The following is a 14,253-nucleotide window of genomic DNA, read 5'->3' as shown; positions in this document are numbered from 1 at the left end:
ACGTTATATTGTTATTTTATGAAGCAGTACCCAAATCAAGAGAAGATATTCTTGGTGTAAATTCTGGTGCGCTATTGTTAGGAGGTGATCCCTCGCCGTATGCACCTGATCGCAAGAACTTTCTATTGCACTGACCGAACTGAAAGATATAATTTGATAAAATGGTCGAGGAAGCTGTCGAACCGTTAACTTTTGCTGATGCTTTGAACAGCAAGTATGCTGACTACGAACCAAAATTGTTTGACAACATCCAGCTCTCTCCCAAACGAAGAGGTATAACAATATTTTCTTTATTTGAATTTAATAACTAATCAAATCAATAAAAATTGTTTTAAAAAGTATTTTTTTATGAATCAACTTTACAATATTCTTACGTTCTTGACTACCAGTTGTTACTGTTGTTGTGACATTATTACGTCAAAACCCGAAATCCCGGAGTGGGTTTTTAAGTGAAGCAGTTTTAATTAAACATAGAAAATTGTGCATTTAGCCAGTTTTCAAATTATTCAGGTCACGTATTTTGTTTTATTCTTAAACATATTGTACATAAATTTTCCTTGCTCCCCTTCACAGCACAGTTATCCTTCGTGCCGTAAACAAGTGGGGTAATTGTTCTCTAAAAATCAAAAATCATATTCTCGTTTCATGAAATCTTGTTAAAATATTGCAAAATACGAAAGAAAACACACAGCAAACCGCATAAAAAGCAGTGACTAACACAACTTTGATTTATAGTCAATGGTATTATTTGACAGTGATTTTGACCCACTCATTGTGATCAAGGTGCCAATTGATGGATTCAAGTTGACGTCATCAATTTTGTATCTCGCTATCTACGGGTAATTCACAGCCTGACGGCCCAAAAAATTTGAAATTTTTGGCACAGACTAATTTCAACATGAAGGTTCCATTTCTGTTATCCATCTTTGCCAAATGTGAAGATACAAATTGCTTGAATCCGAGAAAGGAGTCTGTAACGTAACATAAACAAGGACAAAACTACTTGGGCTATTGGGGGGTGTCTCAGCCCCCCTAACAAATAAAAGAATTCAGTTAAAAAAGATTTTGGTACTTTTGCAAGTAATACCAAGGCAGCAGCGTGCCTGTGGGTCATAAAGCTGTGCCCTTTCTGCCCTCAAACCCTACTCTAAGAACTGAACCCTTTTCTTAATTTCTGCCCCACCCTTGAAATTCTTACCTACGACACTGATACTTTTTGCTGACACTTAACCTATTACTTGATAACATTGTTTCTCAAAATCAAAAGGTTGCAGGATATCTGAATTCTTGCAACTGCTGGCAATAAAGTTTACTGTCATGCCAAAACACAATGTCCTTGAAACATGAGAAAAAGATGTCAGATGTGATAAATGAAGACAGGAAATTGAAAGGTTTTAGTTTTCTGGCATCAATTGGCTGTCACAGCAGCTCTCCATCCAACCCAGGAACATTCCATTAAATAATTTCAGATAGCTGCAAATAGTAAGCCAAGATGGTACCCATTATTTTCTGAATATTCCTGTTATTTTCAGATATTTTAATAGCATAAGTAAATGACCAGCAGCACTAATGAGTGTTGATTTTGTAATCAGTCTTTATGAAATTATGTTTTTCAGATGTTTCGGGTACAATTTCTTAGAGAATTTTCAGTGGCAAGCCCTGAAACCCCTTCTTCTTCTTCTCAAGCCTAGTTTCAACATTTTGTCTTCAAACCTGGTGCATTCTTATTCACACTGTCAAGGATATCAAATGTATTTGTTTTGAAATGAAACAGTACCCATTTCTACCCTTCTATTAGGACACAGTTGTTGAATTGTTAATGCTGCAGATCATTCGAAAGGCCAGGAAGGAGATTTGTGAAATTGTATTGCATATTACTCTTGGTCAACCACAATTAGTAGCTTCAACCAAAAATAATATGATATGACCATTGCAGAAAAACTGGCATTCCTTATGTAGCAGTCTGTTACAGAAACCCTGTCATTTTCTTATTTACTCAGTTTTTCATCATGCTATATGTACCAAAAAACCTAATTCTGAGTACTCCTTTCTTCCTAATCCTTAAAAGTGAGTATCTCCTACAGGTAAAGTTTGGGTGGCATGTGTTTGTAAATCACATATTCAAAGATGAAGTTACTCTTAACTGCATTGGCTTACTGAAACTGAAGTTATTGAAAATCTTAATATTGCCTTTATTGACCAATTCTGATTTTGATGATATAGATAGGGGGTCTCAATTGCTTACAGAGTATCCCAAATGGAAAATTAAACTCTTTTATTGTTTTCCAGATCAATTTTTTGTGTTAGAAAGCTGCCAAGGTGGCGAGGCCCCCATTAAGAATTTCCAATAGGTAGCTTATAGAATTTCCAATAGAGTTACATTGACATTTGCAAATTTTTCTTATTAGCTGCCTTGATCAACAAGCAAGGCCATCATCAAAGACAGATTCTTGCTCTTGATGGCTGTAAAATTGGTAGTGCAGGTGAGGCTGGAGAAATCTCTGAGATTTGCCCAAATCTGGTTGAGCTAGACTTGACAAAGAACTTTATTCAATGCTGGGAACAGGTTTGTCCAATGTTTATTAAGTAAATTCTGGCCACACCTGCCACCTTTAAAAGACACAGTTTGTACAAATCTATTGCCATAGCTGAAAGACTGTGTCTACAGAAGAGAAGACTGTCTTGAAATTCCCTGTGCTGCGTAATGATATAGTATATGAAATAGATAGAAACTCTTAATTATCTTATAAATGGATACCCTTCCTTACATTTTCTGTCGCAGTCTTTTTTGCCAATAATGTAATAAACAATTTGTAGTTTTACCAAAGATATCTGCCATTCTGAACAACCTCGTATAATCTTGTAAACTCGTAAAAAATGTTGCTTGAAAGGCTGTGACTGTAAGCGGAGTGTTACTGTAAACGGAGGTTTATTAAACAGCTTTGAGTATTTGGGCCGAAAATCTTTGTGACTGTAACCAGTAGTATAATTTTAAGCGGATTGACTGTAAACGGAGTTTACCGTGCTAAAGTTCAAAGTCCTTCTCAAAGAATCTTGTGAATGAAAATGTACTTTTGAGGTCTTTGCTTTAAAACCTGATTTTTCTATACGTTATTTTGTTCGTGTTTTTACTTTTCAGGTATTCAAAATAATTTGCCAGCTTCCTAAATTGAAATTTTTGAACCTCAGCTCAAATCCATTTCATTTTTATTTTGATGAAGAAAGGATAAGGAGTATCACGCAAAATAACCCAGTCCCAAAACTAAAGAACCTGGTTCTCAACAACACAAAGCTGCCTTTCGAGATCATCTTCAAAATCCTGTCTTTCTTCCCAGAGTACGTATGTTACGAATGTTTCCGTGTGTTTTTTGCTTCAATAATTTTCCATTGCATGATCAGATGATTGCATTAAATGGCCATTTTGGAGAAATTCTTTTAAGTAATGAAAGTTGCTACCGAAAGATACGGAAGGGAGCCTTACTTGCGATACAAATTCTTAATTTTCTGGGTACGTCGACTAGAATAGGATATGATGACGAAAACGTTAACCATTCAGCGAGAAGTACGTAAGATTCCAGGAATAAGACGTGGGACTTATTTAAGTTTTTCTGATTTATTGTAGCTGATTTTCAATATTTAAAGCAAACTTTCGAATACTTTTTTTGGCCACAACTTGATCAGCTTAGCCAGCTTCTTTACAATTTATTTTAGCACCCCACCCCCTCTCCCTCCCACCCCTCCCCCACTACTCTACTTTCTTCCTTAAACTTTTTAGTGTCCACAAAATCCTTCCTGTCCAACTTAATAGATCACATTTTTTGGCAGCTACAGTATATACTTTTTTCTTAGCTCCCATAACTTTTTCTTTTCGAGATCGTTGACCATTCTCTTTATTTTCAGGATTGAAGAGCTCCACCTGAGCCTAAATTCTTACGGACATGTTGTGGAATGGCCATCTACATTTCCCAAGGTTACAAAACTCCACTTCAATAGCAATGATCTTGATGACTGGCAGGATGTTATGAGAATTGGAAAAATTTTCCCCAGTCTTAAAACTTTGATTCTCTGTGAAAATTTCATAAAGGGAGTGGAGTTAGAAGACGACTCAAGATTTTTCCCGCAGCTTGAAACACTCAGTCTTAGCAAAACAGAGATCAATGGCTGGGAGTCCTTGGATGAAATTTGTAAGTTTCCTGTTTTGACGGACTTGCGATTGGTCGGGGTTCCGTTAGGAAAAGACGAAGAAGAGGCAAAAAAGAGGCAGTTATTTATTTCGAGGCTGCCGAATATAAAAAAGCTGAATGGAAGCAAAATCGATGAGAACGAACGGGAAGATGCTGAAAGAGTGTTCATCAGGTATTATATGAATAGCGATAATCCACCAGAACGCTATCACGAGCTTGTAAAAATGCATGGCCAGCTTGACAGGCTTGCAGAGGTCGATTTAAGCCGTAAAGATTATGTGCAAGTGAAGTTGTTTAAAGAAGACCAGGAGCTCACCAAACTTTTGGTGGATCTTTCTATGAACGTTAGGGATTTTAAGCGCATTATATGCCGAAAAGTTGATCTCAAACCGAAGGAATTCCGAATGTTTTTCATTTCGTGTGGGCAACCCGTTGAGATGAACCAGTCTAGGCAATGGCTTTCCAACTACCGAATGAGAGATGGCGACGAAATTTTGGTGCAGGAGTTGCAAAAGGTTAGAATGTAAAGTTTGCCAGAATAGTGAAAGTTTGAGGTATATGCTCCTTCTTTTTACTAACACGACTATATCCCAGTTTTTGATGTAATTATTTCTTTTGCTAAAACATAAGCAGAAGTGCAAAAAGGACATTGGAAGGGATAGCTTCATGAACATTACCAATCTATTATCGTAAAGTTGCCTGCGGGGATTTCCAAATGGTATAATGATGTATATAAATTGTGATAAGGGTAATAATTTTATTGACAGTGGCCTATTTACATATTATTTTGATGCTAATTTGAGACCGGTTTACGGGTTTATGTAATCGAACAATGATATCATTCAAAATAGAGTTAGGAGTTGAGTGTAAGATACGATTTTTTTCCCTCTACCTTACCCACGGTTTTTGACGTGCTCTGTGTAGTCTTCTCTATTGTCAAAAACGTTCTGTATATTTTTCTGTCTTCTCTATGGTTTTTTCCGTAGATATCAAACGAGTGTTTATTTTTTTAATATAATAACAGTGACTATTTTGTCAGGTAGACAAGAGTGGTTTTCTCTAATCATGTTTTTTAATTAGAATGTATTTAGAAATTGTGTGAATGAATGGGAAAGTATTATTTGTCTTTCTTCTTTTGGTGAAACTTTGTCTAGCGAAACTAATACACGCCAAGTCACTCAATAAACAGCGCCATTGAAACAGTGGGCTGCGTTTAGACGATACCGGATATCAGATTGGTCTCAGCAATCCGATATGAAAGCTCACTGCTTAGACTGCGTTCAGACCGGATTGACTTCATGATGATTTTATGTTGACCAAAGTTAACCTGTATAAATATGATATTATTATTATTATTATTATTATTATTATTATTATTCTGTTTACACGACAAAGCTCCACTATTCAATGTGCAGCATACTTCTTCGAGGTTCTGGAGCCAAAGCGTACCAGATTCTCCGGACGTATGTATCGGACATACCAGTTAATTCACTCCGCAAAAGTTGTAAGGGACTTTTCTGATTATTATGGAGCCGTGGAGACGCACACCCTATCCGATATGAAAAGTAATTCGATACGTGAGTAATCTAGTATCGTGTAAACGCAACCTAAGATAGTCTACAACCTTGGACAAAGTTATTAAGACAGTCTCCGCGATAGCATCCATGTACTGTCTAAAATCTACCCCTCCACCCCTACCATTTGAAGTTGGAGCGTATGTATTTTTGTAGCAGAGGTGTCAACATTTAACTAGGGGGTGGGATGGTCATCTCAACACCATCTGTTTGGGCACTGTAGGCTCTAAGAATCATCTTTTTTGTAGCAGAGATGTCAACATAAAACTGGGTAGGTTTGTAGTAAGTTTCCTAACAGGACAATAAGGTCTTTGATTTTGTTACTCGAAAATTCTGCTAACAATAACTCTCAACCATGTTTTGGAATTCTAACGAAAATTTTCCAACCCTTAAAAAATCACCTTTTTCCAGCAAAAAAGTCATCTACATATTTCAGTTTAGCTATCATTAAGATTCCTAAAGCGAACAAGATTTATGATTGAAGTCAATACAGTAGAGTTGAGACTTACTTGGGGTTGAAAATTTTCCCTTTTGTGACTTGTTCCACAAATTGACATCATATTTCGCACTAAAATTTTTTAAATTTGTGAATTTTCTAGGACTCGTTTAAAAGAAAGATCAAGGTTGTTTATAGAAAGAAAAGTTAAAAGAGCACGAACAGAAAAAAGATGATAAATTGTTCTTCTGTAGGAAATAGCTCGTAGATTTGGTAAGGGTACCCGAGAAGGGTGAAGACGGGAAAAGGCTTCTGGTGTTTCAGAAATGTGCCAGAGGACCAGGAATAATTACTCTGGTTCCCTGGGAACAATATCCACGGTAGTATCTGTAAAAGATTGAAAGGTCAGCGTCAGTAACATAACATCGAAGAGGGAGTGGTTGGAGAGACTTTGAAGGGCTAGAGTTGTTGATGAGGCACATGATACAAAGAAGATAAATGAGAGCCATCTAAAACATGAGAGCGGTAGTCTAGAGAAGGAAGAATTTGAGATGAGGAAGCAAAGTTTTTGAGAAAGTTCAGAATTAAAAGAAGTGTAAGATTTCCATTTAATTGTGAAAGATACGGAAGCGCCTAGTGAAATCATAATGAAATTATATTATGATTCTGTAAATGATTTATCTAATGTAATTTTAATTTGGTTCGAATTTCGTGGATAATAGTGGTCTGGCCTGGCATCATATTTAAAGGATGGCTAGCAGACCAAGTGGGCCTTGTTCAAATCTTGACAGATTTTGATCTCAGTCATCAAGAGAATATCTTTAGATAGTAAACAGTTGATCATGATGAAGAGGTAATGCTAGTTTGAGATAAAGGTCCTGCTGATTTTGTGTTCTATTTTAACAAGTGATGCCTGGGCGACTTCCATGTAGTACTTTATAAGAGTTGTTAATCAAAGGTTGCTTACCAGAAGGATGTGTATTTTAAACTGTTTGTCCAAAATAGTATCAATATTTGACAATGGCATCTAATCTAACATACTGAAGATCGATTTGTGAACGAAGATCTACAATTATTAGACATTATATCCAAAAGCTTTTGCTTAAACGTTGAGAACTGGATGCCAATTTTTACAGATGTTTGACAAGGCTCTTAACATGGCTATTATAGACACGTACATATTTTTCAGGTCAGATGTAAATGATATTGGTAAATATAATATGTGCACAGAAAATCGTGACACAGAAAATCGTTCTGACACAGAAAATCGCAAACTTAAGTAGAGTAGGGAATTTTCCACAACAATCGAGCAAAGTGCCTAACTTTAGTTTTTGTACTTGATTTGGGTACATGAAGCCATTGGATACATTTTTTAGATTGAGATTTCAGGAAACGCAGCTTAATAATGAAATCAATAACCAGTACGACGATGAAAAAAAGACATCATGTGTTCGTCAGCTTCTTGTTACATCGTGGACAATTCCAATTAGGACAAATCCATTAAGACATTAAGACAGTTCCAATTTAGGCAATTTCGACAAGTCTATTAAATTAGATTAAACGTTTCGACTCTGGCTAGAGTCATCTTCAGTATAATTACAGGCGAGAAAAAATCAACTTAAATACGAAAGAGCTAAACAAAGGTGATCGTAAATCATGTGTTAAAGAAGTACGCTGGAGGAGCAATAAGGACGCAAGAGATAACACAAGGAATAAACAACCTAGAGAAATAAACAAGGAATAAAGGTCAAACAAAGAAAACAATGCGGGAAAGAAAGTCAGAACAAAATCATGGGAATAGAGGACTGTTGGGAATTGCGCGAAGGTCTGTCCCTGTGTATGAGGGGGCTTTTATGAATAAGTAGATCAAAGGAGTTGTTTGTTTTGGAGAGAATCGAAAAATCTTCAACAGAAGCTACGTGTCCAGTTTTGGAAATATGATCGTGAAGGGAGGAAGGGCTAGGGGTTTTAACACCCTGGCCATGTTTGTTGATTCCCAAGTTCTCTCTATTCGATGTAGGCACATCACTGATTTTTCTGTATAAAGAATATAAAATGAAATGAAAATGAAATGAGATGATTGAGTACAAATGCCAGCAAAAGTAAAACATTCTAGAAGCAATTAATCTTCAAAAGGCTCTACTGACGTGGAGCTTCTGTTAGCATGCTCGACAACTTTCGCAATTTGAAGAGCTTTTCTGAAATGTGATCAGGTATGAAAATATGCCAGTGTTAGAGAATATACAAGTATGTACATGAAAGATGTTATCATTCACTGTATTTTGTGACAGCAGCTGCTAGAGAGTGCAATATTAAGCATCATTTACATGCCGAGCGTTAGTAGATACCTCTAACACTCAATCATCACAATTACGGACGATATTTCAGTTATCAAAATAGAAGGAAACGATACATCCAGCTTTTTCAGATCTGGAGATTAACAGAATAGGTGCATGCATTACTGGTATGCCATATTCCTAAATTTGACAAAAAATTGTTCAATACGGAGACAAAAGTAACATCAGAACTATTTCGATACAGTTATATACAAGTATACATTGAAGTTAAAATATGGGTTAACACGATTCACTCTCATTGCATGATCAGAGTAGCTCTTGGAAAACAATTAAAGCACCATCGGCCCTTAAATGAGTGAGTTTGAATAAAAAAGACATGACTTCTCCTTCAACTGTTGATAGAATTTTATTGTGGTAGAATTCATTTTCTTGTCACTGTATGCAACCGTTCGAATGGACTGTGAGCTTTATCCAAGGCTTTATTTTTCTAGCGAATAACCAAGGACTCGATATGCTGGTATTTTGATTCGTAGTTGATTTGCGGTATCATTGCCTGTGAAGTTCCAGAAACCTCGGTCAAAGCCGTTGTCTCCCCAGCCAGCAACCCATGCTATCACAGGGTAGAATAATTCTACTTCCTAAGGCGGCACCATGGTTGCCGCCGAAGAGAAAACGTTTTTATAATCTAATGATTCAAATTTGCCGGAAATTGAATTCTTTTTAGCGTAATAAGATCTCATTCATTACCTTATGCAACATAACCATAAAAATTTTCAAATCTAGGACAATATTTTCTGGTCTGGTGATAGACACAAAATTGACACTGTCCCGGTCTTCAATATCAAATAAAGAAATAATTTATGACCAATATTGACCAATTTCTAAAACCAAATTTGGCCCTTGAAGATTCGACTTTTATCTGACAAAATCTGAGGAGCAAATCACTCCATGGTTGAAATCAGTAAATCCTGAAAATAATTTTGTTTGTTCGTTCTCTGAGGTATCGACCTTGCTGAACTACGTTTTCGTTCAGAGTTTTGTTGTTTGCAGCGATGTTCACAGTATCTGTTGATTTTTACGGTGTCCATTAGTCCAAATTTTTCTTTATTTTTCTTAGCTTAGAGTTTTCGATTAATATTCTGATGTCTAAAGGGCATGTGTCGTGAACATGATTGGCTAATGCAATACAATTATCTTATTTGTTTAGCACAAAGCATGGAATTGAGGGTGAATTTTTACAGCAGTAAAAATTTATTAAGAAGAACTGAAAAGTCACAAAACAATGGAATTCCACTCCAAACACTTTTGATTTTTTAGCCAACTGCTTATGCGACATATGTACTTTTCAAAATATTTGCTCTATTTTAAATTTCTGTACCACCAAAAATTTCGAATCATTTTTCGCAATCATTTGCTACCCTTCGATTACCAAAACTTTTATAGATGACTGTAGGATATGACTCAGGTACAATTTTCCCGCTCTCGCGCTGATTGGCTAGAACATACTCGCCCTTCCCATTTTCCTTCGGAGATGGAACTTTTGCCCATAGCCGTAGCCTTTGACCGCGTTTTTATAAACACCTGAAAGGCCCTGAAAGCGTCCTCTTTACCTTGGAATATTTTTCATGATAAACTAATTTTCAAGTTCAAATAAAAAGAATTATTAATATTTACGAAAATAGCCTACCTTCAAAAAGCTTTATAAAACTTATCAATTTGGTTGGGTCTACGATAGTTTTTTTCTGACACTTCGTGTGACTTCGACACAGTGGCGGCTATTGGGAGCGACAAAAGAAAATGCCCCAATTCGGAGTGAGACCATAGAGTCTGAAATTCAATCGATTCACTTACTATATCTATTTTTCTTTTTTTTCTCATCAATGATTCAACATTTGGCGCTGTTTATATACCGAAAGGCCGCCGGTTCACACATGTTTAGAACAAAACTTGACTATATCGATTAGAAATTGCCCCGAGAGACCCGACGGTCGGAGGTTGGCGTCGTCGCGGGTGATGGGCAGGGGTGAGCGTCAAGGCTCATGTGGAATCAACAGGGCCTTGCTTGAACGGGCGTGTATGTTATGTTTGTGTCTGCTAGATAGCTGTTTTACTGGTTTACCCTTTTGTCTCTTTAAATGTATATAACACGAGTAAGGTGACAAGGGGAGCTACTTTGTAATAGCAATTAGCTTTTATTGGTAAGTAATTTTTATTTCTAGTGTCAGCTTCTGTGCCCTGGAGGTAAGTGCACAGCTTTATTTTCTCATATGGCCTAACCTTGATGCATTTCTGTATTTACTTAATATGTACTGACTGTGAGCATTTAACTGCTGAAATCATTTTCTTTCTATGCAATCGGCTCTTGAAGAAAACAAAAATAGAGTTTGCTTTTTCTTTCTCTTTTTTTACGTTTAATATACTTACGTAGATTGAAAAATCTTGAAATTGTTTTAAAAGCAAATCTCGTCTTCCTATGCTGTGGTTAAAATCAGATTTCAGGAAAAACAAATTACTCTGTAACCAAACTAAGATTTGCCTTATCCTGCCACAACTTCGCCGCTAGTCATCTGAGGCTTGTCGTGAGATATTTAGCGAGACCAAAATACTCTACCGCTTCCTTTCTGGCCTAAATTGCTTTCGTCTATATTTACACAACTTTAGTAGTACTTTTCACTTTTTCCTCACATCTGTTGCCAGCCCCGACTGCAATAGATATGTTTCTATGTTATTGATACTAAAGTGAAGGCCAAGTCGTCAATTTATATTTAATGGTTGTCAACAATTTAGAAGTTAGTTCGATGTTATGGTAATGAAAAAGTGGTAAGAAAGAGTTAATATGTGGTTGTATTAGGGAAAAAGTGATTTTGTGGTAGTTGAAAGAATATTTTTGGCCAAGTTCATATTTCAACAGAAGCCCAGAAGTAAATTACGTGGTTTATAGGCACAAGAAGTCTGTATTTTGTCAGATTCAGCAGACAAAAAGAATTTTAGAATTTATGAATATTGTCAAGATAAATAAGTTTAAGCATTAGTTAGAATTTATGAATATTTTTAAGATAAATAAATCAACCACGAATTATTGTCCAATCGTCAATTGCCATGACCAGTCTTTATTCAGCTGTCCATGAACCTTGGTGCAGGCTACAAACCTGTGCAGACGTATCTATATATTGTTGAGGTTTTTCATCACTCGCCCCCTGTTCAATGTTGATATCAATGATATTAGAATATTGAATTCGGGAAGGGGCGAAATGTTTGACTTTACCTGTATGCTTTTTCGGAAAAGGCCCCTTTCCTGCCTGATCAACATCCAGATTTAAATTCTACACCAAAAGCTGGTTTATAAAATGTTGGTCTGGTAAAGTCCCTTGACCCTCTGGACTATATGGTGATCCTATTCAATTTTGTGGCATAATTCCAAAAAAGGCATTTCAAGAGTATTTTGTCAATTAGAGAAGCATTTTTAGTTTCAAACAGAAATTTGCTGCTGCAATTGAAACTACCATGAACAGTTTGTTGCCTTCCTATGCAACAGTCTTTGCTCTCTGAAATTATATTCACATTTTTATTTTATTAGTAGAGCTACCAAAAAGATGTAAGTAAAATGTGTAACTAGTATAAAGATGCAGAGTTAGGTGTAGCATGTGTAGACTCTTTCAACACTGCACAGGACAGGCCTAAAGGCTAAAAACTGACAGACTTGCAAACTAAATAATGATCCGATTTGTTCAATGCTAAATTATAACCAACTATAGCACACAAAGACACAATCATACATACCCCCCAAAACCATAACTTGTCAAGATATAAACACGGAAAACTCACATGTTTAAAGGATTTGCATAAGAACAAAAAGAAAACTCTACGCTAGGAAATATATATACCCAGTTATATATTTCCTAGCATAGAGTTTTCGGTCTATGTTCTGGCCTTTCAAACTCTAAAGAGTGTCAGACGAAAAGCTTTGGTTTAGCCATTTTCAAGACTTGTACTAAGATTGAAAAAGCCTATGTGCCCCTCACTGTACCATTCAATCTGATTCGTGAAAGCTTTGAATCAAAAAATATAACCAGAAAGCACACCTAGCATTGAATTTCTTGACTTTGAAGCAAATGATTTGTAAATAATTCTTAAAAAGTTTTATTTACATTACTAAAAATGAAATTCAGTGTATTGAAAGCTGCTTTTGTCTTGTCCAAGTCTTAGCCTGGCAGCCTTACTCGCCTCTTAGATAAAAAGTTATATATTTAATTTTATTTTGATTTTGTCTTTGTAGGAACAGAAATGGCATTTCAAGTTCTACATTTATCAATTTTAATCCTGGGATCTGTGCTTTTATTCAGTTGCATACATGGCAAGTATTTTATAATTTTGATCTTCTGTTTCCAGTAAAATCTTTTTCCTCTTTCAGAAGTCTTTATTTTCTATTTATTTTGCATATGGTTTGTTGGTCTTCGATGGACACTTTTGGGATAAACTTGAATGGGGATATTATGTACTGGTTTAAGTTCCTTTGCACATATATTTCTTTAAAGAAAAGAGTTTTGATTTTCACCAAATTCTTAGCTTGAACCTGAATTCATTGTAACATTGTTTTTTTGAAGAGATGACATGCAACATTTTTTCTGCATTATGGGCATAAGTTTATCAATAGTGAAAGTTGCTGTTTTGCTAGTCTGTCATAAAGTTTGCCATGCTGTTTATACAGAGCTGTACACTCTTTGATGTATAGAATAGGAAAGCTGTACGTTGACTGTGGCTGGCCTGCCTGCGTAAGAATATAAATGGCTTCAGACTAATATGTTTAACAATTATCACCAGTTTCTATATCCAGTTAACAATTTCAGGGATGATAAAACAAAGATAGTTATATAACAGACCTTTTGTAAACAAAAAAAACCTGGTTAACCAATAGGTGCAGCTTAAATGTGATTGATCATCAGGCGACTGTCTGATGATGATCAAAATTTGCCTGATAATCATTTATCATTTAAAACTGAGAGTTGCAACTTAGAAATTTCCTGTTCTATACACCAAAGCCTTAATTTATCAGTGTATGAAAACATTTATAAATTGTTATATTTTATATTATTTAGTAACAGTTTACCATATTTTTAGGTCAAGAATCAGTTTTTGATTGTACACAGCAAACCTCTTGCCAAAAGTGCATCCAGAAAGGGCCAAGATGTGCCTGGTGTAAGGACGAAGTACGTTTAAATCGCTATTTCTTTCTATGCATTTCTTCTCCTTTATGCGAAGTGCGGCAGCTGAAATATCACTGTCATCCTTCTCTAGTTTTGTTTAAACTTTGAAAAATCTTTCTTTGTTCAACCAGAGTTAATTAGCCACACTACACCAAATCATAGAAGCAAAGTAAACTAGAAATTGAGATGATCCTCGGTTGTTTCTTTAAGACTCTTTAAGTTGATTGCATTTAAATTTTCATGGAATTGGTTTCATTTACAATAAAAAACACTTTGCCTGTGTTTGTTTGATATGGATAGGTTGCATTTGTACCACAAAAATCTTACACAGGTCTGTTCATAATATTTCACCCTTGGGTCATTCCATATCAAAGGAGGACAGGCATGTAACCCAAAGTCTCAGAAATTGCTCATTTTTTGTGAAGAAGTGGATAATGATAAGATAAACACATATACAAAATTTTACTTTAAAATCTTTTGTTGTTCTAAAAATAGAGCATTTTGAAATTTTGCTGATTCTCAGCATTTTTTCCAATGTCCGCCATTTTGAATTTAACC

At 35.7% G+C, this 14,253-nt stretch overlaps 2 protein-coding genes across 2 annotated transcripts in view; both read left to right on the top strand.

Annotated features, from left to right (window-relative positions):
- Positions 1 to 131: 131 nt before the first annotated feature.
- Positions 132 to 9,381, top strand: LOC148957164 (tubulin-specific chaperone cofactor E-like protein). Its single transcript, XM_089115826.1, has 4 exons — positions 132 to 273; positions 2,409 to 2,566; positions 3,140 to 3,336; positions 3,901 to 9,381. Exons 1-4 carry the CDS (start codon positions 162 to 164, stop codon positions 4,709 to 4,711), a joined length of 1,278 nt encoding a protein of 425 aa, XP_088971952.1. The 5' UTR covers positions 132 to 161; the 3' UTR covers positions 4,712 to 9,381.
- Positions 9,382 to 10,531: 1,150 nt separating this feature from the next.
- The window catches only part of LOC148957163 (integrin beta-1-like), a 28,046-nt gene continuing 24,324 nt past the window's right edge, over positions 10,532 to 14,253 (top strand). The window contains exons 1-3 of the mRNA XM_089115823.1: positions 10,532 to 10,689; positions 12,768 to 12,845; positions 13,610 to 13,698. Of these exons, the coding sequence (XP_088971949.1) occupies positions 12,776 to 12,845; positions 13,610 to 13,698 (159 nt within the window). The 5' untranslated portion in view covers positions 10,532 to 10,689; positions 12,768 to 12,775. The remainder of the gene's footprint in view (positions 10,690 to 12,767; positions 12,846 to 13,609; positions 13,699 to 14,253) is intronic.

The sequence above is a fragment of the Rhopilema esculentum genome, unplaced genomic scaffold (genome assembly GCF_057945365.1).
Source record: "Rhopilema esculentum isolate cy_ngs unplaced genomic scaffold, ASM5794536v1 HiC_scaffold_37, whole genome shotgun sequence".
NCBI classification, from domain to species: domain Eukaryota; kingdom Metazoa; phylum Cnidaria; class Scyphozoa; order Rhizostomeae; family Rhizostomatidae; genus Rhopilema; species Rhopilema esculentum.
Note: the sequence above shows the minus strand (reverse complement) of the source record. Positions and strands in the feature narration are given on the sequence as shown.